Raw genomic sequence first — 23,570 nt, forward strand, 5'->3', positions numbered from 1 at the left:
GGAGGGGGACCATATATTTTAGCTTTCTAATAGTGTGTATGAAAGCTTTCCAGTAGTGTGTTTGAGAGCTTTCTAGTAGCGTGTATGAGAGCGTTCTAGTAGTGTATATGAGAGCCTTCTAGTAGTGTATATGAGAGCGTTCTAATAGTGTATATGAGAGCTTTCTAGTAGTGTATATGAGAGCTTTCTAATAGTGTATATGAGAGCATTCTAGTAGTGTATATGAGAGCTTTCTAGTAGTGTATATGAGAGCGTTCTAATAGTGTATATGAGAGCATTCTAGTAGTGTATATGAGAGCTTTCTAATAGTGTATATGAGAGCGTTCTAATAGTGTATATGAGAGCATTCTAGTAGTGTATATGAGAGCTTTCTAATAGTGTATATGAGAGCGTTCTAATAGTGTATATGAGAGCTTTCTAATAGTGTATATGAGAGCGTTCTAATAGTGTATATGAGAGCGTTCTAATAGTGTATATGAGAGCTTTCTAATAGTGTATATGAGAGCGTTCTAATAGTGTATATGAGAGCTTTCTAGTAGTGTATATGAGAGCTTTCTAATAGTATATATGAGAGCTTTCTAATAGTGTATATGAGAGCGTTCTAGTAGTGTATATGAGAGCGTTCTAGTAGTGTATATGAGAGCTTTTTAATAATGTATATGAAAGCTTTCTAGTAGTGTGTATGAAAGGTAAAGCTTTTCACCAGTTTATATGAACAGTTCTCACTACTTTGTATGAGAGCATTTGAGTAGATTATATAAGAGGTAAATGTTTTCATTAGTTTATGAGAGCTTTTTACTAGTGTTTGTGTGAGGTTTTCAGTATATTATATGGAAGAGTGTAATTTAATATGTGTATATGCAAGTTAATTCTGATTTATGTCCCTGGGGGCACCTCATAGCTTTGGGCTAATCAATAAATCACTCAAAGTTTGCTCCAACTCCTCGTTGCATAGAACTTTTGGGGCATTTGAAAATTTAAACAGCTAGAGGCAGTTAAAAGGCTTTTTTGTGCTTATTTTCAACTAAGACTCCACCTATAGAAATTACAATTAAATTAAATTTGCTGTCAACAGATTCTCTCTCCTTAGCTTTGGGTCTCTGCAGCTCATCCAGTGGGCCTCTTGGCTGCCTCTTTAATTAATGCTCTATAGTTGTTCAATACTCTTTTCTATTATAATATGATGGATTAGATAGTGCTACAAAAGCTTCTGATGTTTTTTTATCAAAGAAATTGAAACTTTACTGGTGCTGTATCTCTGGCCAGTCTGTTGTGTTCATTGGCCTTTAAGTTACTTTTTGATCCCTTAGGCCTTCAAGAATAGCTGATTTTATACTGAAAAATCATAATTAAATTACAAAACGTGAACTCTATTTACCCTTTAGGGTTGGGTAAAGGGGTTTTGCCTTATTTGATCTAATCAAGATCTATTAGATTAAAAGTGGAAGGTCACAAATGCAATCCACAGGTTTTAGATTTTTTTTTTTATTTAATTAGGTATTTGAAACCCATGCTTTCTTTTACCAATACCAATGAAATAGGGTGAAAACTTTGAAGCAGCAAAATCCTTAAAAAAAAGTTTGACATGTAAATATTTTAAAAGGACAGATATTAAAAAACAAGAGAACATGGAAAGCACCAAATAGTCTGGGATCTGAAAGAAGTGACGCTATAAAATTGCTTAGTGAATATGTACACCTATAAGTAGTCACTCCAAGTTGTTGCTCTGATGAGAAGCTCCAGTGCAGTTATTGCAGGGTACTGCTGGTAAAAGCCTCATGTGTCAGCACATTCAAAAGGCTCACAGACATGTGATAAATAGCAGTAGGATATCTCAAAGTGTTCTCAGTAGCACTGATGGGCTCTTAGAGTAAACTACTGACCTGTAGGAGCAAGCATCAGCAGCCATTTATGCTTCGAAAGACATTTTACTCCTGCAGTCTGACAAGTTCAGGCCTCAGCACATGGATTAGTGGGACGCTAAACCACTAATAAGTTCTATAGGAGAAAAAAAAAACTCTAAGATTGATCGTAGCCATATTCCTTCAGTAGTTTTGGCTAAGACCGAGAACACATAAAAATGCACACCCTCTTAGCCTGACACACTTTCTGGTAACATCTAAGTGAGAAAAATAAGAACACAAAGTGAATGGCAACAATAGCTCTTTCATCGGAAAAAGACATTTCTCAACTCCTAAGAACTAGGGAAGGACTACTTTCTATATGACACAAAAAGAGAGTACACAGTGTTTAAGTAAGCAATAAATGAAAATAAAAATAAAGAAAAGACACAAATAAAGACAGAAGCACTGACCCAAGATTGCCTCCTACTGAATATGTGATTGATTCACCGTTTGATTTTACCTTTTTCTGTCTTGATTCAGAGTGGAAGAGGACACAGATGTCAGTTTGCAGGATGTCTGCTCTGAGGTAAAAGATGAAAAATTCTCCTTTTTTATGGAGGCATTTAATTTATGCACAATTTATCTGTGCATAAAATGTTTAATTTAATAAAATTTTAGAGGCTCTTGTTATTGCATGTTCTTGTACTCCATTTTACTTGAAAGAAAAGCAGAGTCAAGATGAAATGCCCTTTTGCCTCTTTTAAAGCAACTAAAGTTACCACATCCTACCTAGCACATCTAAAGTCTAGTTTTGTGGTTTGTACACATCCATGCATGCATGCCCCTCTCACCTCATCACTGGAGCAGCTCTTGAACATGTCTCTTTCATATTTTTCTTTTTTTTCTGCAACAATGCTTTTATCTGCATGCTATGAATCAGAGAAGGTTTTTGAATCTTTGTAGCACTGTGCGACCAAAGTGAGCATGCAGCTAGATGACTGCATGAATCCTGCTGGAGGGATGAGACCAAGTTATATTCTGTTTATATGGATGAGTGTAACCTTGCCCAGGGTGGGAGTCCACACCGGAATTGTTCAGGCTTTGGTCTCACTGTAGCTGCTACAGACCTTTAAGGATTGCACAGTTTATGAGTTTATCTGATTGCCCAGAGGTCTCGCTTTTACAAATAGGGGTCACTAAATATGGCCCCACAGGCCATTTAGGTAGTGCAGGTTTCATCATTTTCCATCAGCCATACAAAACTTTTAAGAGGCGTCCAAGAGTAATATTATTTCTTTTTTGGTCTACAGGTTGATACTGAGAGAGTAGAGACACCACAGAGCCTATGGCAACGTCTGGATCACCAGTATCCTTTCCTTGCTTTTTTTCCCTCTGAACAACTCGTACATTTGTATGTTTACATGATTTAATGCGTTCTCTAATTTTGCATCAAAATTTGACACCATATATTCAACACTAATGTGTTTGACTAAAGATTTAGTTAGGCTCTGTAACTAGCTAGTAGATATTTATACATATATATAAAGAGAATTCATAAGAGGTCTGATGAAATCACATCTCAAAGCTTAAATGCTTCACACTTAAGACTTTCAACCACATAGCTTTAAGTTCCAATGCAAATGATTTGATTGAAAATATCTGTTAACCAGCAGCTTTGAAGTTCATAACCGCAATGTTTTAATATCTCCTTGAACCCAAGCTAGTGCTGCTTTACCTTTACTAAACCTTTTACATTTCTTATAAGTTGTGCATAATGTGTGTAGAAGCCATAAAAGGGAAATTAATCTGAAGCAGGATTATTAACTAAATTATTACCCAAAATGGATGGAACTGATGCTAGTGAAACAAATGCAGAGGAGAGGGTCAGGCAAATGAAAATATGTTCCAAATAAATACATTGATATCGAATATTTTCTACTAATCTTTAGTTGGGAGGCAAAAACATGGGAAAGTCACCAATTTTTTTTATATGTGTAAGACATTCTCTAATGTTTTAGGATCTAGTGTACTCTTCCAGTAGGAAATATGAAATCCATTTAGATTTTGCAAATTTTTAGAGTCAATTGTTTTAAAGTAAAAGCTGTCTTTTTTTCCTTACATCCAGAAAATACCCTATTTTAAAATTGGTACATCATGATTTTGCTTAGATATTGCGATTAACTAAAGCACTAGAAGTTTTTTTTTTTAAAATCTCTCCTAAGTTTGAGTAGAGTTCAAAGATGGCATGGTAAAAATGAACAGTTTTAAAACACAGTAAGAGCCAGCATTCTCAAGGCCATCACATTTATAAGATGTAGAGCTCATTTATCAATATACCTTCAGGACTTTCATGCTGGTGTTAATGTTTCTACAAAGCTTTCATGCAAACTGAGATGCAAAGAAAATAGAGTTTGTCCTTCAGGAACAATAAGATAGAATCTTACATAAGTGAAAAGCAGTAGACATAATTAATTCAACAAGACTTTTTTTTTCTTTCCTAAACATTAAGTGAACATTATGTCAAATTCATGTAGATTTCTTTCTTTTTTTTTCTTTGCAAAGCATTTGCAGAAGGTATTACACAATTTTCACAATGTTTCTGAAATATCTTCAAATCGGAAAAATCAGAAAATATTCCAGTGTAATTCTGATTCCTGGCAGACAATTAGACAGTACGAACAGTTAGTTCCAATAAACTAGTTTTGACCTTTCAATTGAATTTCATGAAACTACATTAGATTGAAGTTAATTTAATTTGTTTACCTCTTTTATAGCCCCTAACTTGCTTAATGAGGAGGAGATGATTTTACTGTATAGCAGTCATTTCTGTGAAATAAGTGAATATGCAGCAGAGTACATTTAAACGGGAAATGAATGGAGATAACCAAAACGGATGCAGCATCAGACTGTTGGACAGATTTTCTTGATATGCATGACGATATAAGTTTACTTTTTCTAATTCCTATCTTGACTGTTTTTTTTTTTTTTTTTTTGTATCTCTCAGTTGTTTTCACACTGAGTTATCCTCTTTAGGTTCATCTTTTTATTTGTGATTATGCCCTTACATTCTGCCAATTTCGGTCTTTCCCACTTTTGTTTCTTTATCTATTGTCTGCTTGTGATCAGTGTGTTCTTTTTAAGCATACCCAAATCTAATTCTAGTCTTATCACAATTGCAGCTTTCAATGCAGTTCATTCTGCATTTTTTCTAAAACTAGTGTTTGTTTTTCTTTTAACCGCAAAAGTCAAATGGATGGATGGATGGATGGATGGATGGATGGATGGATGGATGGATGGATGGATGGATGGATGGATGGATGGATGGATGGATGGATGGATGGATGGATGTTAAAGGATGGATGGTGTTTTGGTGCACAGTTTATCTGGGGAAACTAACTAAACGATGTGGTACATTTTTTTTTTGTCCACAGAGTTTACGGCCTAACAAATGAATCAGATTTTCCATAAAAATTCAACGCCACATTGTTCCCTTTAGCATTCAAACAACTCCATGTTCCTGCCACTAAAATGTTCCCTCACAGTTTCATATTGTCTCACCCACACTTAACACTGATTGGTGTGAAAAAGAGATGCACTTTGCCTGCCAAGTTTCATAGAGGCAAGGGACTTTGAGACTGTAGACATCTAGGCTGATATTAGACATATTCATTGGAAACAGATCCCTAACATTTGTCTACACAAACGGTACCCAGTGGCTATGGTTTTAAAAGCAGACATAATGGGTTAATTTGCACATGTGGGTGAGCACTTTTTTGACGCATTATATTTATGTAAATTAGAAGCTAGGCGAGAAGATTAGAGAAACTGTGAATTGGATGAAAGAGAAGTGCTTCAGAATGACTGTGGGAAAACACAGTGAAGGTGTTTTCAGGTGCAGCAGTAAATCCCTCTGCCCTGCAGTCTGAGGGCTTGGCTCTGAGGTGTCCCAACCTCCAGGCTTCCTGTCGCTCCTTGTATTATCCACTGTGTAGGCCTGGGTGTAGCAGTCATTAGGACAAACATTTCACTCTTAGGCGTTCATTTTGTTGGAGATCAAAGCCCCTTTGATGTCTGCTGCTGAACTGGTTTGTACGCTGTATCATTAGAGACTGAAAACAGATGGTTTCCTTTAGAATTGGGCAACTCAGTGGCCACCCATGGTTAAAAAATGTTAACGTCGTGAGTCCCATGAATGAAGACGGCATTACCTTTATTTACAGTAGCACAATTGGAACCAAACATTTAAACTGTATACATAGTCAAACAATCGTGTTTTCCACTGACTTTAAATAAGTTGAAACTAGAGGTCTGCAACCTTTGCAATTAAAAAAGTCGTTATTCCTTAGGTCTGCCTAGTTAAAACTCATTTAGAGCAACTTAGAATTTCTTGAAAATATCAGAATAGTGTAATCTCAGTATAAATATGCTTTGAAAATTCATTACAGTTATTCCATGAAAAAAAAACTGCTAAATTCTCCAGCAGGGTGGGTCAAATGCTGAGAGTGAATTTCCCCATTGTGGGACGATAAAGGGATTTACATTACATATTGTATTATATCTTTATTTAGACAGAGTAGTCTTTTTTTTTTCTATAATTTTTACCCTGCGTTATTAAAAGCTGTTGTGGAAGGTCCAAACAGCACCATGTTGCAGATCTGTAGAACTAATCCTTTCCTATTTCAGGTCTGTTATGAGTATAAAGGATATTTTTCTTTTTAACATAATGAGGAAGAGAACTTTACTATCGTCAGAGTCAAATGTCTGCCTACATTTAGAGAGCTGTACATTGAAACTGGAAAAACATATGATTATGTCATAAATCTTTTGTTTCTCATAAATCTTTTCACAACTTTTTCTTGAATGATATCATGAAAAAACTCTCAATGATTTAATTTTTTCATTTTCATCTGATCTAAAAGATGTACTTTTGTAAAAATAACAACAACAAAAAAACATTGTGATTTCCAGCCCTTATGTCATTCAGACCGGTTAGCGGCATAACTTTCAAATTTAACACCAAAAAGTATTATAGATGACTCTGAGCCATCTCTAATCTCCTTTTGGGAATCTTAGTATTTTTCATGCAGCTACTGTAAAGAAGGAAAGGTAGATAGAACCAACACTTTATGTCATTAATTTGTATTAGCAATAAGACATTTAGCTTGAAAGTCAAGCTGAATCTCAGAAAATTTAGACAAATCAGCTAAAGGCTAATAGTAGCATCCAATCAGTCCAAACTCTGTATATCAGATGACATAAAGAACTTTTTGTTGATAAAGCAGATTTTCCCAAGAAAAGCTAATGATGAATTTAATTACAGCTTGGACAATTAGATGTTAAATAAATAAATAAAAAAAAAAAACCTGAGACAAGTTTAGAAAAGGAGAAAATGGTGAATGTGACATTTTTTCCTAAATTACTCGCACAAATGATTTAAGAACAAATCTGTTCGTACGATCGGTTCTTGCATGAGGTCCAAAGAAACACAGAAAAATGTAACAGTTTAGCAACGGTGACTTTTGAAAACCTTGGTATAACTTGTTGGAAAAGGGAAAAAAAAACTTTCATCAACAATTCAGTGGAAACTGAGGCATATTTTACGAACTTTACGCCTTTGCAGATGATGAAGCAAAATCATTGATTATCACTTTCACAATAATGCTTAAAAAGGCAGTCCTTTGAGCATGGGACTCTTCTACTTTGGAAAAGAGATCTAATCAAGCAACTCTAGGAGCACCTTGTTAAAAAAAAATACATGCACTGTGTCAGAAGACAGAGGAGATAAAGTCTCTGAACGACTGAGAGTTTAATATGAAAATAAAAAATCTCTACATCTTGACCTCATTGAAATTCTGTTGAAATTTCTCCAAAAGCTGTTTGATAAATGCAAGCCCAAAAGTTGTGTTTTACTCCAAGCAGTAATGAGACATGGATAGATTGCAGTCATTTAGTAAAGATTTAGCCAGACAGCTGAAATTAAGCATGTTAGAATGAAGGAGGAGAAACAATTCTTTGTCATCTGTCAGGAAAATGCAATTCTAGGTAGAGCTGTGTAGTGGTGAAACTAAAGCGTCTTTTCTAATGCAAAACATCTTTTGGCAGATGTAGTGTGATGCTTGGGTCTGAATGGGAATACAGGACTTGACATGATTGGAGGCAATCTTAATGCAGAGAGATATAAAGACAATATTCTGGAAGCTAAGGCAACTTACCTCCACCCACTGGGCCGGAGCCAATGCTCGACCCCTTGGAGGGTGTTTTCAGAGACTTCCCCTTAGATGGGATGACATTTGTTCAGTCCTGACTTCAGTCTTACTGAAAAATTCTGGGATCTGCTTGAATGTTTTTTTTCTCCCAAAATGAACAGCTTTATTTTTCTTGTCATGCCCTTATAAAAACTAATACAAGTTCTATTTAAAACATTGCATGTAAATTACTCACCATGCGTATTTTGAACATTTTATACGTGCAGGTTTAGTTTCATGATAGGCTGGCCAGACCCGGTGCAGCTCGATTTAAAATGTGGGATTAACAGGGTTGGCGGAACCAGGTTAGAATCAATTGGATGACTATAAATGTAACGCTAGAACTCCAAGCGTTGCTCTCTGTTTTTGTAATTTTACAGTCCGTGAAACATGTCAAGTGAAAAATAGCAAATACATCCTCTTTAAGAAGAAATTGTCCAAAATCTGTCCGTTGTTGAAGTTTTAACGTTAAATAAATCTCTTTTGATACCAGAAAGAGCATCATTAAAACATTGCCCCATTGTGGTCGCCATCTTTCTGTTATGCTAGCAGATAAGCAGAAAGGCTTATCTGCTAGCAGTGACACATCAGAAAGTCATGCAATTGGCCAGAGTCAATGGTGGTTTACCAGACTGGCTCCATGAGGTACCCAAGTATATCACAGGCAGGGCTGCATACTTGTTCTCTGTGCTCATGGCTTGGGATTTATGTGGCTGCAGATTCTCTCTTACTCATGTGTTAACCTGTTTCTGTGTTTGACCTTTTGTCATTTTGAGGGTGGAACCAACCCAGGAAAGTGAAATGCTGCCGAGACAAATATTCAGTGCACTTCCATGTGTTTTAAATAAAACTGCTTGTATTAGTTTTTACTATGTGCTCTTTTGGCAGAATTCTGACTTCGTACATTTCATACTTGTTGGTTGGGTGTTTGGAGTAAGGAATAGAGTGGTACTAATTTATGGACTCACAGTGGAGTGACAACTCCATAAAACTTTTTAGGCTAATGAAAAATGTAATGAGTCCCAACGAGACAGCAATCCGTCTGCCAGTACCTCTGGATTTGCTTCTAATTTCTTTGTCCAATAAGAAAAGACAGCACCTCCCATCAGGCAAAGATTAGGAGAGCCCCCATAGATTGATTCCCAGCAATATGTAGATAAAGCTGCTCATTTGCTTGCTGCATTGTTTTCCTTTGGACATATTTAAATGTTGGACAGTGAAAGAAATCAGATAACTGTGTTAACATGTACGGGGTAGTCACATTGCTGAAGTGAGATCAAGCAATGGTAATGCATTTTTGGGAATTCAGAAAACCCCTGTAATCAGAGTACAGTCATATTCAATGAGCATGGAAGTGGTCTCTTTGGCTGACTAGCAATACATACTGGTTGAACATGGGATGCTACCCACCGCAGTGTGTGACCAAGCTAGTGAACAGCATACAAAGGTCTGGTTGGATACAAATTGCTCACACTGCTTCTGATTTTAAAAACTTTTTTAATACTTTGACACATTTACTTGAGTAAAGAGGACAAGTTGATACTTCGACTTTTACCAGAGTGTTTATAAACTGCAGTATCTATACTTTTACTTAAGTAACAAATGTGTGTACTTTTGACACCACTGATAGTTTGCCTGTCTGGATTTTGTTTGCTTCCCAGACATGATTCTTATTCAGTGTCCGGAATTCAGGTTATAAACAAAGAAGGAGGATTGTTTTTCATTTTTTATAGATAAGATCTGGAATATATTACTCAGACCCAACCCAAATATTTTTAAACCCTTTACAGACTTGGTCCCTCTAAGGCTGTCACCAAATGCAGCTGCTTTATACTCCAGTTACCACAGAGAGCTCAGTCAGAAAAAAACCCAAAATGCTTTAGCCATAAACTTCTAAACATTTTATAGTGCTTCTAGTATGAAACCATGATCAAAACGTTTGTAACATATGTAATAAATAAAAAATAGAAAGTGTTCTAAAAGGGCATTAGCCAAACTATCAGAGAACATGTTTATAGGCAGTAAAACAACTGAAGCTCTTGTCCAGCCAGTTTAGAAAGCATATTGTTAAAATGGCCCAAAGTCCACAATCTCATTAAATGCAGGATCTTTGGCAATCCCATTCTAACTGAAACTGAGTTAGTTCTAACAGAAAAATCATTTTTATGAGGGAAAAAAATTATATTTTTTCTCCTTTCTGCTCAACAGTTAGTCACCACTTTGAGTCAGAATTTTTGTCTTTATTTAGAAATAACCCAGTTAATACATTTAGTTTATCGTAGATTATTTGTGGAACAGCTTATATCAACATTAACATGAATTGGTTTTATGAAACAGTTTAAGAAAACTAAAAGATAATAGTTTTGAAAATGGTGAGAGGTGACATATGGGATGGGAGGAGGGGGAGAGACATGGCTGTAACAGCAGCTAGCCGTCTACCAGCAGAGAACCTCTCAGCACCATTATACGTAAACATAATATGACACCGCCATGAAACGGAGAGCAGCTCCCGCAATAAAACAACCATCCGCTGGGCGGTATTATTGTAGTGTGATACAGGAGTACACCATGTAGGCTTTTCTCCTCCCTGTACCCTCTTTGTTTTCTTTCTGTTCTTTATTTTCAAACACTTATAAAGAATCCTGTTAGCAAACACAAAGAAGCTCATAATCCCAGCCCTTTTCTCATCACTGATAACCTTAACAGAGGTTTATCAGAGGTCAAAGCCAGATTAGATCATTTCCTTCATACATTTGTATTTGCTTTTGTTCTAAGTCAGGGCACTGTGCACTTTTACTTCCCCCATTATCCATCACACACGCAAAGGTAGATCTGCTGTGTTTATTCTGTTGCGTGATTTTTGTCTCTCTTTCAAAAGAAACAGCCCGAACAAAGCCTTAACTCTTATTGGAAAGTAGCTACTAATTAGAACTGTTAGTCCTTTTACAGCTAAAGGCTAATGAGTGTGCTGTCATATTTAAGGAGCTGTAATAAAGGGGATCCTGGATCAAGTGTTTAATGGAATATGCTGTCACTAACTGCCCTGATTAGAGAGGTTTTAGAGGCTTATCGCAGGGTGTAATTTTTATTATGCATTTGCCTGAAGCATGTTGATTTCCTTCCTCAACATAATAGATCATTTCTGTCTGCAGTCATTCTCTTCGCTGGTCTGTGAGGTGACTCTCTGCACTGCTTCATAGCCATTCTTCAACGGTAATTGTGACCTGTTTTTCTTTTCGTTTTTTTTGCTTCACTCAAAGTATATAATAACTTGATTTCCTGCAACAAAATTAAATTTATGTTTTTTCTACATCTGAATTTATAGAAGTTATTGCATCTGTGTGAAATTAAATATTTCAAACCCTTGGAGTTCTAAATGAAACATAACAAAAGAACCTGGTGCTGGAATGACTAATTTTAAGCTCTATTCCTTGTCAGAAGGGCCACCGGCTCTTAATGACTTCATAAAAGAAATGGCCTCCTCCGTGTAGCTGCAAAGATGTTCATCTTTTTAGCATAACAGTAAAATGTGCTGTTTCTATTTTAAACCAAGAGGTTATGACAAGATAGTGGTTTAAAGCCAAAGTAGACAGAGCGCACAGTGTGTTCTAAATGAAGTTCAGAGTATTTTATTAGCTGCTATACCAGCAAGTTTTAGCCCACAGTTCTGAAGTGGAAGGAAGGGTCTCCTTTCTTTGCATTAGCTTGTTTATTGGTCTTTGAGCGATAGGTCGGTCCATAACATGTCAAAGACGCATATAGAATACAACCATGCATGCATTCATACCTAAAGATGTCTTGAATTAATAAATGATCCTATTTTTGAACTATGGAAGGAAGCAGGACTAGCTGGAGGAAACCCATCATTAATGGGAGAAGATGCAGAAAGAGCTTGTGCCTTTCAATCCAGCTGAGCAATTGTTTATTTTTATTATTAATTTTATTATTATTTTATATTTGGATTTTACATTTTTAGTTACCCGCCCCTCCTCTGCAAAGTTTTACTCTCATCTGTCCAGAGAACATTATCCTTGATCTTTTTCTGCTCTCACTTTTGCATAAAACGTGTTTGTTTGTTGGACAAACAAACGTGAGCTCATTGTTGACTGTTCTGAGTTTCATCATTATGTTGAGGATAACTGAATGTATGATTTGTAACTTTTAACACTATTTTAATCCCCTTTGCAGAACCACCAGTGATTAAAACCATGCAGTTCACTCTCACCTTACCCACCAGAAAAACACCAAGTACTGTATTTATCAGAGGTAGAAAAACCTTTCATTTTGAATACTAACAATTGTTACTTATTTGCACCTAATGTTTCTCTTCTTTTAGATTTAAACTGGTTTACAGACAATAAATATGGGTTTATTTTGCAGAAAAAACATCGAAAGCCATTGCTTATTCATATTTGATACATTTCTTTGATATTAGATATAACTGTCTCTAAATATATTAAAAGGATTTTGTAGGGTGCCCTTATATATAACCTGACTTATTAAAAGCCTAGAAGCTTATAACAGCTGTCATATGCTGACAGTTGATTCCTAGACTGATGGAGAAAAAATCGCATTGCCAGTTGAATTTATTGGAAAAACAACAAGTTGGCCTATTTTACAGCAGGTAATATATGTGCGTAAATCCATAAGTTTAGGGACCTTGGCCTCATGGAAGGTGAGCATTTGGAGTTTCTTACAGGTTTCCTCTCGTACTGCCCTGTACATAATTCCAACAATCTTCTCTTAAATTCTGACAAGCTGCCCTGTTCCAGGAAAAACATCCCTTCGGCATGATGCAGCCACCTCTGTGTTTCACATAGGGGATGGCTCGTTCCAGATTTTGGGTCCATTAAGTTTTGGTCTCACTTCACCAAAGCATCCTCTTCTTCACATGTTCTGTGTTCCTGATATGGTTTGTGGCAAATCTTAACCACATAACATATTTTTCAGATCCTTTTTTCATGACACTAATGGAGGTACCTCCTAAAATCTCAGTATGATACAGTGAAGATTTGGGTTGTAATGAGGTTGTGTCACATGTTCAGAATAAAAGCTACTGTACTTTTTTATTTGGGGTCTGCATTCCTAAATTGTTGCTCATAAATAATTGAATCTTTCCTTCTTATTTGAAGATAGTGAACTGAGATCTGATGTTCTTCATTGAAATCCACAGCTAAAATGGAAACCCTCCTCCAGCTTAACATTGTTTACAAATGATCTGTCAGATCACTGACATTAATCTGTGTAAATCAGCTGACATCATTTTGCTGATTCCTAAAAGCTTTTTGAGCTGTTACTCTTTTATAATACGTCTCACTATATATATAAGCATTTGTATCTGTAATAATGGCCTTGCTTAATGCCTTAATGAGGATACAGATATCTAAAGCCCCTGCTAACACACTGTGGCCCCCCGCTGACGGACACGCTGCCGCAGTGGTGTGGTAGATTTACTGGAGTCTTCTGTTGCCACCGTAAACAGAAGGTAAGACTCCTCTTTTGCCATTTAATTGGAAATACTTTTTTGTTAGAATAGATGGAACCTATAGAGTCATTTTTAATCCAACCCATTTTTTTTATTATGATTTAATTTGCTTTTCAGGATGAGGAAACGCCCTTTGAGACTGAGCCAGAGGACTCCAACATGAATTTGGAGAAATCTGAGGTTTCATCCAAGCAAAGCAGCGACTCTGGTTCAGAGCGGGAGGAGGACCTGCTGGAGGGAGATTTGGGCCTTGGTACAGGAGCAGCTAATGTTATAGAGGGGTGAATTTTCCCCACTAACTCCGCCTTTTTGCCCCTCCTTCCCTAATGCTAGCTCCCCCCCACCTCCCACAGAGTGCAGTCGCTCTACTCTGAGTATTTCAAAGCCACCGAGGAAGTTACTGCCACTCGCATAAGGTCACACAACCCCCATGCGAATTTGTGTTTGCAGATCCACTCACACTGGGAGGAAGACACAATTAGTGACGACTTCCTGTTTCACTGCAGCAGATTTCTTGGCTTGTTTCAGCTTTCTAAAGTTTTTAACCTGAAACTGAAGAAATTTAAGTTATTTTTTATCATCAGGTGTTCGTTTGTAAATTGAAAGATCACCGAAAAGTAACTTTAATGTAGTTCAAAAGGAGAATCTTGATTTATTAAACCCATAGTGCTGTTTTTCTTGTGTGTATTTCTGCTACATTAGATGTTTATGGCTTACAGCTGTTGAGAAAAAATATATTCTGCTTCTGTATTTTTTTACTGTATTTTTACATGAGTCCATAAAATAAATGATTTTGTTTTTATGCACAAGCTATAATGTGGCACAGAATTATTGGAAAGACTGCTGGTTTTATAGTGCTGGACAGCCTCCACAAGAAGGGCCAATAGCAACAGGTCATTGCTAAATCAGCTAGTTGTTTAATTGGAACTCTATGCAAATACATTAATAGAAAGTTAAGTGGAAGGAAGAACTGTAGTAGAAAAACATGCATAGCCAACACAGACTACGAGATTTCAATCTAAGTTCATAAAAGATTAGTCTGTTTTTAACAGTTACGACACTGAATGCCTCTAGAAGATCCCATGTAAGTGTCTTATCCAGGATAAGGAGAGAGGCTATGTCTACTTACTTGTCTAAAGTCACCCTTTAAGATTTCCTTTTAAAGTTAAGGTTAGGGTTTGAAGTCAGTTGGTTCATCTTCAGGAAGAGTGGAGAGGTGCCGAATTTATTTGCTCAAGCTACACTGTAAAGGTTTCCACAATGAGTGATGCTGTGTGGAACAGCATATCCAGTGGGCATGGCCCAATGTGATTTTAGCTTCAGAGTCTAAGTGCCTTCGCTGACAAGCTTTAATAAAAGTTTTAATATCCCAGCAAGACTTGGTACATTGCAAAAAGAAAAAAAAAAAGCTGTGGCACAGATCATGTCTTATAAATTCTTGCTAACTTTTTAATAGCTTGAGTCATAATCCTGTTAAGAGTGCAGTTTCCCTGTGATTTAGCACCCTACGAGTTGAAAATGATCATACCCAAATTTCACCTAAATTTTATTTCTGCAAACAAACATTATTACAATAATCTGATTTTTATACACCTACAGTACGTTTATATAGTCTTGTTTTTAAAGCTGTGCCCTCCCAGTCCTTTTAACTGCATGCAATACAAGAAAAGGAGTGTTTTATGCGTCAATGCCCTTTGTTGTTGTTTTTATCTTCACACCAAGACATGGACGTTAAATCACTCGTGTTCCTTCAAATTGTTTCAAGTTTCACCAGACAGAAGGAAAAGAACATGATTCACAAGTAAACAAGATAAGCCTTCAAGCCTGTTATTTAGATGTTTACACTTTTCATAAGCACCTCATAGGAGGTACCATTTCAACATCTTAACAACACTCTTCTTAAACTTGCCCGAAATCCTCCACTTGTGACAGTTAATCCCCCCCCCCCTTGATGCAGTTTTTACATGTGTGCAGCAGGCTTGTAACTTTGCACGCATCATATAAAAGACATTTTATCAACTCCCTTTCTGCTTTTCATATTTTGCGAGTCATTTATCTCATCAGACCATATGGGTTTGTTTAGAGAGATGGAGAAAAGCCAAAACCAATTATACGTCTCATTCTTAGGCATAACCCCAGAACCCTTTCTCTACTTTTAATGTTTTACACATATACATATATATATATATATATATATATATATATATATATATATATATATATATATCCTGTTATTAAACTAAAAAAACAACCCAATATGTCAGAAAATGTAAACTTTTAACATTTTAAACTCAAACTTCTTCAATCCTCCAAGTTATACACCTACTAGAGATCTGCCTACATCTAATTCCTCTACATTTGCTTAACTGCATTCCTCAACTAAAGCCATAGGTTGAAAGAAAAGGCGCTGTGTTGTGTCTCTATGGCAAAGTGAAAACAGTTATTAATAATTGGATAATATATGGAAAAAACTATGACATGATCAAAACTGAATGTTTCTCTATAAGAGATTAAATACAAGATGGGAGGTTGCCAGGGAACCCATAGCCACACTAGAAAGAGCCACAGACACTTTTAGTTAGTAATGCTTTTGTTCTACATGATGATCTCCTTTCTTCATTTGTTTGGACTAATAGTAGGATTATATAACAGAAGCCTTGGAAGTCCAAAAGCCATCCAGAATTGGTTTAAATCTCTCATAATCTTGTAGAGGAATGTTTTATAGTGTAATAAACCCAGACCCGAACATCTTACACAATTTGAGAAGGCAAGTTTGGTGCAAAACATTATAGCATATCACCTTTAGAGCCCCTTAACAACAATAATGGGATTAAACAATGCAGGATTATTACAGACTTATCTAAAGATGAGACTGATTACAATTAGAGCTGCAACTAATGATTATTTTGCAAATCAATTCATCTGTCAATTACTTTTTATATTAATTCTTGAATAGCAAAAGGTCCTTTAAAGTAGACTTTTTGCTAAATTAAAACAGGTAAAAATAAAGCTTTTCCGCTTTATTAGTTCTGGATAGAGCATATCGACAGACGAAAAAGATTATCTTAAATGCAAAATGTAAAAAAAAAAAATTTTTTACAACTGTGGTATAATTACTGCTCTATATGGGTTGCTCTGTCAGCTAAAGGATTGTTTTACAGTCTCTATAGTCCAGTTAATGATTTATCGATTACTAAATTAGTTTACGCTTATTTCAATAATCGATTAATCTGATTAATTGTTTCAGCCCTAATTAAAATGAATTAAAACTTAGTTCAATACAGTATTAGTCTACGGTTTGTTTACCTATATGCAACCAGGTTGTTAGGTCCTTCTGTATTCCCTCAACAGATTTGTTTTGCAATTTAATATTACTTGGTAAACGTCAGAACTACATGTAGAAAAAATAAATTTATGCAAATTTTCAACATCATCAAAATATAGCATTTTAACAGGGTGCTTGAATAGCCACTGTGTATTTGACTCAAAACTGGGTTAAAAACAGTTAGTATTGAGTCGTTTTGTCATAATGAAGCAGATCTGAGCTTCTAGGTAAAACATAGGTGGGATTTGGCAAAATATAAAATGCAGAAAAAAGATAGGGGTTTGTTAAATATTAAAGCACCTGCACTGCTTAACTCTCCAAAATAGAAATGTGGATTTATAAATACATGTTATGAGGTTTTGTAAAGCGAAAAGGTATTTTTAAGAAATGAAGTCCTAAATTTATAAACACATACTGTGTCGTTGAGCAGACAAACTGCACAGGGCACCTTTAAGATGTTCAGCAACTAATGTATGACCTCAGAATTAAAGCCTCTAACAAATATATAATACTGTAAAAAGATTGTTTCTTTTGCTTTCTTGTCACGCTTTTATTTTAGATAATATAAGTAATTTTTATTATGAAATATAATCTGCATAAATAAAATTTTAAAACCTGACGAATTTATTTATTTAGAGATACATGCTATCCAAACCAACCCAGCCTTATTTACGGTAAAACATAATTTTGCATCTTATGAAAGGAACGACCTTTGATTTAATCTTTTGAAACCTACGTTTAACTAGCCCCATCCAGTCCTATTTTTTTCTTTTATTACTGTTACTGTGTACTATTTTTTTATTGCTGTCTGACAATATACAGGAATACAAGATTTTTCAAAAGAAAAAATTTCACAACTTGTTCTAAAGAAATTCATGAACAGATGGAAAAACATGAGACTTGCCAACTATTAGTCTGGTAATGTTAAAAAAACGTTTTCTATTGTCTAATTAGAGCCAACATAAGAACATAAAACAGCAGTAAATGTACCTAGCAGAGATGTCGCTACTAAATGACCCAAATTTTTAACTCATCCATAAGTTCACAGAAGAGCCTAGAACAAAGTCTCATCCAGTGTCGCTCTAACTTGCTTCAGCAGGATTCTGCTAGGAAGCAAACTGGCACAAGTGCCCTTTATTAGAGTTATAAGGAGAAAACCGCTGCTGAATGCAACAATAACTAAAAAAAAATGTTAGATTTCGGAAAAAAACACCTTGATGATCTCGTAGGATTGGGCTACTTTGGCTAATTTGGCAAATCGATTAATAATCAGATGCTGTAGCAAAAGGTCAGTTAAAGATTTTTTACTAAATGAAACCAGTGAAACTAAAACGTTTTTACTTGCATATTGACAGACCAAAAAGTTTTTCATTTGTTTCTTTTTTATCTTAAATGCAAAAATATTTAGATATTTTTTTTTTACAATGTTCATATAATCGCTGCTCTTATTGGGTTGCTCTGAAAGCTAAAGGCGTATTTTAAAGTCTCTATATTCCAGTTAAGGGTTGATCGATTACTAAATAAGGTGATGATTATTTAAATAATCGATTAATCGTGATTAATCCGATTGTTTCAGCCTGTTAGTATATCAACATCCAAGCAGGATGGTAGTGTTGTGATGGTATGGGGCTTCAAGACATGAACAGCTGATTAATAATAAGATGGAGTTATCTCAGCCAGAACATCCTAAGGGTGGATGTAGCCTTCACCCAATTCAACCTCTGAGTTGTTCAAAACAATAAAATTAAGGTTTTAAGCGGCGTAGTTTAAAGCCTTGACATAAATGCAAGTTCTCACTTACATTTGACTTATGTTATTGTTGCCAACAAAGAACAGGGCTAGGTTGCTTTGAATAGCTTTAGTTCTCCCAATTTTGTAGTCAAAGTAGACTTTGTAAAAACGAAGTTTGTATTTGCACAGGTTATCTTTACAATCTGAAACAAAAGTGTCACAAAGACATAATTGACAGAGACTTTGCGAGGTCAATAAAACTCATTTTAAAGCGCTAATTCATACTAGTCTCTGGAAGCAAGCAAAGGGAACCCATGTCAATTTTTTAACCATAGTTTGAACATGTTGCGCTCAAAAATGATGCATGAACTCGTTTACTGTGAACTTTACTCAATGCAGTAATCTTAGATGAAGTGGTTCCATAAGAGCAAGCAATTGTAAACATTTGTTTATATGGCAGAACAACAGACTGCTCACATTGACACAAAAAGATGTCCTTCTGCTCCAGAGTTATGGTAATACAAGTCCACAGTGCATGACATCATCCTAAAAGGACTCTGTGACAAAATAAATTAACAGTTCAAAAAATATATATAGAAAAAGGGTTGAGTACTACTGCTGTTCTGATGAGACTTAGAGCTATGGCACATCGTTAACCAAATTATTGATTGTCTCACCAGGCCTAAAAAAATAATAACAAAAATCAGTTACTTCATTTTTTTTTTTAATCTAGCATTTCGTTTCACTTTTACAGACAGTATGGAGCATGAAAAATAATATTTTTGAAAATTTTGAACATTCAAAAATAACCTCGAAAACATCAACTTTGAAGTGTTATAATACCAAGATACACAAATGATCCTTCCCCCTGTATCATAAGTCATTGTCCAGCTGTGGGTTTTCCGGAATAAAAGAAGTGACCTTATTTAGATACAAACTGCAGCTCCCAAAACAAGATATACATTCCAAATGTGGGCCAGCTGGCTCTCCTTAAACCTTTGCATGTAAAGCTTTATTTCCACAATAAGAGGAAACGGCACTGCATGGAAAAAATGAACGTTAAATTAAAAGGTCTTTGGTGGCGAGGAGGATGCTCTTACAGTTCTTTCCCTTCACAGTATGGACCGCGTCAGCAACGATTTGCTTAAATCCTTGGCCTCCCCGGCTGTTCTCACCCTCTCGTATCCCAGAACTGACATGGAGTGATGGCAGTAGTCTTCCACCTGTTTGATCTGCTGGATGCTGAGCACCGTTCTCCAGGCGCTGGCCGCCTGCGTGGCGTTCCGCGAGGAGACGATGAACGGCTTGGAGGAGGAGCTGGAGCCACTCGTCATGTTCAGAGCGAACGACTCGATGTCGTGGTTGGTGGTGAGGTTGGCGAAGCGGTAGATACTCCTCAGGGTTTTGACGGGGTTCTCCACCAGGTCCTCGTACCGCACCGCCATGTACTTTCCTTTCAGCCAGCCTGGAGGATTTAAGGCTGTCCTCAGAGTCCTGGAGGTGCGGTCGCAGATCACCTCCATGGCTCCGATGGAGTGGTAATCAGAGCCGTCCTTCTTGTTGGCCTTGTGGCCCGGATCCACGAAAGGTATCCGACGAAGTTTGGGATCCCTGCTGCGGACAACCTGTAAGTTCTCCCTGATCAGTCCATGTCTGGATTTGATTCTAGAGTTTGCCACTGCCCGAGGGTCTCTAACCAGGTGGATCACTTTCAGATCCAACGATGGGTCTTCCATTAGAGGAGCTAGAACGTTGACGTCCAAAATGCGCACCCCTTTAATAACTATAGTGCTGTACTTCAGGCACTCCTCCTCTAACAGTCTAAGGCTCTGAGGGGGGCACTTTTTGCAGACCTTATCATCCACCATCCCCACCACCTCCTTCCTGTACGCTGAGCACAGGGGATAGGAGCACACCACCTTGTTCAGGGTGGCTCCAAACAGCCCTAAGGAGGTAAAGTTCTTGCCTCCAGGGCTGTTGTAAAGTTGGAAAACAGACAGGTCGCAGCGATACAAGGAACTCAACATGTCTCTAGCCGCCCCCTGCAGGGACACCGCATCCCCGGGGTACAGCTTCTGCCAGATGTGCCACATAGGCTCGTACAAGAAGAACACTTCCGGGTTTTGGTTGAAAAGCTCCCCAAAGAAAGAAGACCCCGACCTCCAGGTGGTCAGGACGTAGATAAGCTGCCTCTTCTTAGCCAGGGAGGGCCTGTAGAGAAAGCGGATGTCTGATCTGCTCTGATATGTGGTGCTCCTCATCTGATGGTTGCACTGCTGGGGCTCCTTGGTCCATTTATAATTGGCCAAATTGAGCATAGTGAGCACCAGCAGCAGGAAATAGGCCATGAACAACACAATCCTCTTCCTGCGCAGCACTTTCATCACGATTCCAGGCTGTGCTATTATCTTGGTATGATTCCTGTAGGTTTTGAGCTTTCTCCCAAAGCCAGCATCCTTCTCCCAAGGCGCAGTCAACTTGAGTGGTTGATGGTATTGTTTGCCTCTCATCGGTAACCCCTGGAAAGAGTGGCTCCAACCACTGGACCCAGCTCTTTACATTGACAACAATGCACCAAGGCGCGCTCTGTAGTGTGTGCGCTGGGAATCTATCTCCCAGATGATTAGGTAATATAAATTCCAAAAAAACAGACTCACGGCGTTCACTGCACTGCGCAATGTTCCTCATAGAAGCGGCGGTGTACAGTAATGGTGATGATGAGGATGGAGACGTCTAGATTGTTCATACCGAGCGCTGCAACGATCCGCAACGAGAAAGGAAGGAGCCGCTGCCGTCGTCTTCATTGTAATAGACGCCCTGTTCGGCTGTCTTCATATCTGCGCAGATATTGACTAAGGCATCTCCGTGGGGTTCCGACACACGCTGCAACAATATAAACTGGGTTCAATGCGGAGGGCTTAAATCACCAGGAGGCAATAAAAACGCCTGCATCCACAGTCACGGCTGTGCAAAATTTCTCTCCTCCACTGTTTCAGTCTAACTACCACTGAACGGATTCAATCAGAATGCAGGAGCAGAGGCCCGCCCCCCCGAAGCGCCCTATTGGACGAACTAGTGACGCAATATCCGTGTAAGCGTTTTCATTGGTTGTTTTTACCCGTCCGTCATCAAGGGCTATCATCATAGAGATAGAGAGGTAGACAACACATTGGTCCCTTGCTGGCTATACGTCAGCTCCGTCGCCATATTGTGAGTGACAACTTGGCCGAGAAAATGCACTGTATTGGACAAAAATGTCCTACTGATTTTTATGACACAAATTAAAACATTTTTTTATCAATTATAGCTATATTATTACTATATCAAAATGAAGAGCAACCGTTTCAGAACATAATGCATTTAAATTATAAATTAACATTACCTTATTATACAAAACCAATAAATTTCCTAGTTTTGGTTGAGACCAAAGAATAATTGGTTTACAAAAAGTCATTTAATCCTTACTTTTTTATCTTTATTTGTGGTAGTATTTTCAGTATTATTATTAATATTAACATTATAAGTGGTAGTTTTGGTAGTATTTGTACTACTGGTACAAGTAATGGTTAGACGAAATGATAACTTGAAACAACAAAAGGATAGTAGCTTTTTACAAATCGTATATGAGCAGTTTTGGTGGAGATAATAAGAAAATCAAAATAAAAGCATTGGAATTAATTTCATAATAAATAGAATTAATGTTATAAGTAGCCTAATTTTTAATTACTTATAACTACAAACTATGATTTCAAAGTATATTACAAATGACAATTAAAAAGTAATATAACTAATTGTATACTTATACTTCTTAGCAGCAATACAGTTTCTAGTATTTTGACATAGTTTGGGACAGGATAAATATAGTGATAGAAATTCTACTAAAAAAATCTCTTATACTGTAACTAGCTGTATATTAAAACTCTTAGATAATAACAAAGGCTTTGCTTTTAAGGAACCAATTACATCTGTTGTAGCTGAACAGTTTGAATCCTTATTCTATCATTATTTCCATTTCTTTTTGTACTTTTTACACCGTTACAACAGATCCCACCAGCTTGGCTTAAATAACACTATATGGCACCACATTAATGTAGAATCTGAGTGCCTACTCTTCTACAACTACTACATCTATGTTAGGCAGAAATGGTCAGCGGTGAAAACTTTTATAATTAGCCATAGTGGTCTCCACCCTTCCCTTCCTCCTAAAATGATAGAACATACCAAGTTAAAGCGTTATGAAGCCCTTCAGTGTTTGTTTTTCTTTCAGGCAATGTTGCTCACCTCAATGCTTCTCCTTTAAATTCATATTTTACTTCAAGTAGCTGTTCTGTTTCAGGCCAGATAGATAGATAGATAGATAGATAGATAGATAGATAGATAGATAGATAGATAGATAGATAGATAGATAGATAGATAGATAGATAGATAGATAGATAGATAGATAGATAGATAGATAGATAGATAGATAGATAGATAGATAGATAGATAGATAGATAGATAGATAGATAGATAGATAGATAGATAGATAGATAGATAGATAGATAGATAGATAGATAGATAGATAGATAGATAGATAGATAGATAGATAGATAGATAGATAGATAGATAGATAGATAGATAGATAGATAGATAGATAGATAGATAGATAGATAGATAGATAGATAGATAGATAGATAGATAGATAGATAGATAGATAGATAGATAGATAGATAGATAGATAGATAGATAGATAGATAGATAGATAGATAGATAGATAGATAGATAGATAGATAGATAGATAGATAGATAGATAGATAGATAGATAGATAGATAGATAGATAGATAGATAGATAGATAGATAGATAGATACACTATATTGCCAAAAGTATTTGCTCACCTGCCTTGACTCACATATGAGCTTAAGTGACATCCCGTTCCTAATCCATAGGGTTCAATATGAC

At 36.6% G+C, this 23,570-nt stretch overlaps 2 protein-coding genes across 2 annotated transcripts in view; one reads left to right on the plus strand and one right to left on the minus strand.

Annotated features, from left to right (window-relative positions):
- LOC119785983 (sodium/hydrogen exchanger 9-like) overlaps nt 1–14,394 on the plus strand; it is a 106,018-nt gene extending 91,624 nt beyond the window's left edge. Inside the window, exons 13-16 of the mRNA XM_038288980.1 lie at nt 2,385–2,430; nt 3,155–3,210; nt 13,469–13,574; nt 13,692–14,394. Coding sequence (XP_038144908.1) covers nt 2,385–2,430; nt 3,155–3,210; nt 13,469–13,574; nt 13,692–13,859 — 376 coding nt within the window. The 3' untranslated portion in view covers nt 13,860–14,394. The remainder of the gene's footprint in view (nt 1–2,384; nt 2,431–3,154; nt 3,211–13,468; nt 13,575–13,691) is intronic.
- Nucleotides 14,395–19,000: 4,606 nt separating this feature from the next.
- On the minus strand, nt 19,001–21,655 carry LOC119785990 (carbohydrate sulfotransferase 2-like). The gene has a single exon (XM_038289016.1). It carries the CDS (start codon nt 21,138–21,140, stop codon nt 19,743–19,745), a length of 1,398 nt encoding a protein of 465 aa, XP_038144944.1. The 5' UTR covers nt 21,141–21,655; the 3' UTR covers nt 19,001–19,742.
- Nucleotides 21,656–23,570: the final 1,915 nt, after the last annotated feature.

Source organism: Cyprinodon tularosa, unplaced genomic scaffold (assembly GCF_016077235.1).
Source record: "Cyprinodon tularosa strain WSP-4 unplaced genomic scaffold, ASM1607723v1 ctg260, whole genome shotgun sequence".
NCBI lineage: Eukaryota > Metazoa > Chordata > Actinopteri > Cyprinodontiformes > Cyprinodontidae > Cyprinodon > Cyprinodon tularosa.

Excerpts from the sequence above, each read along its gene's own strand:
- LOC119785990 (XM_038289016.1), bottom strand. The coding sequence starts at position 21,140 with ATGAGAGGCAAACAATACCATCAACCACTCAAGTTGACTGCGCCTTGG.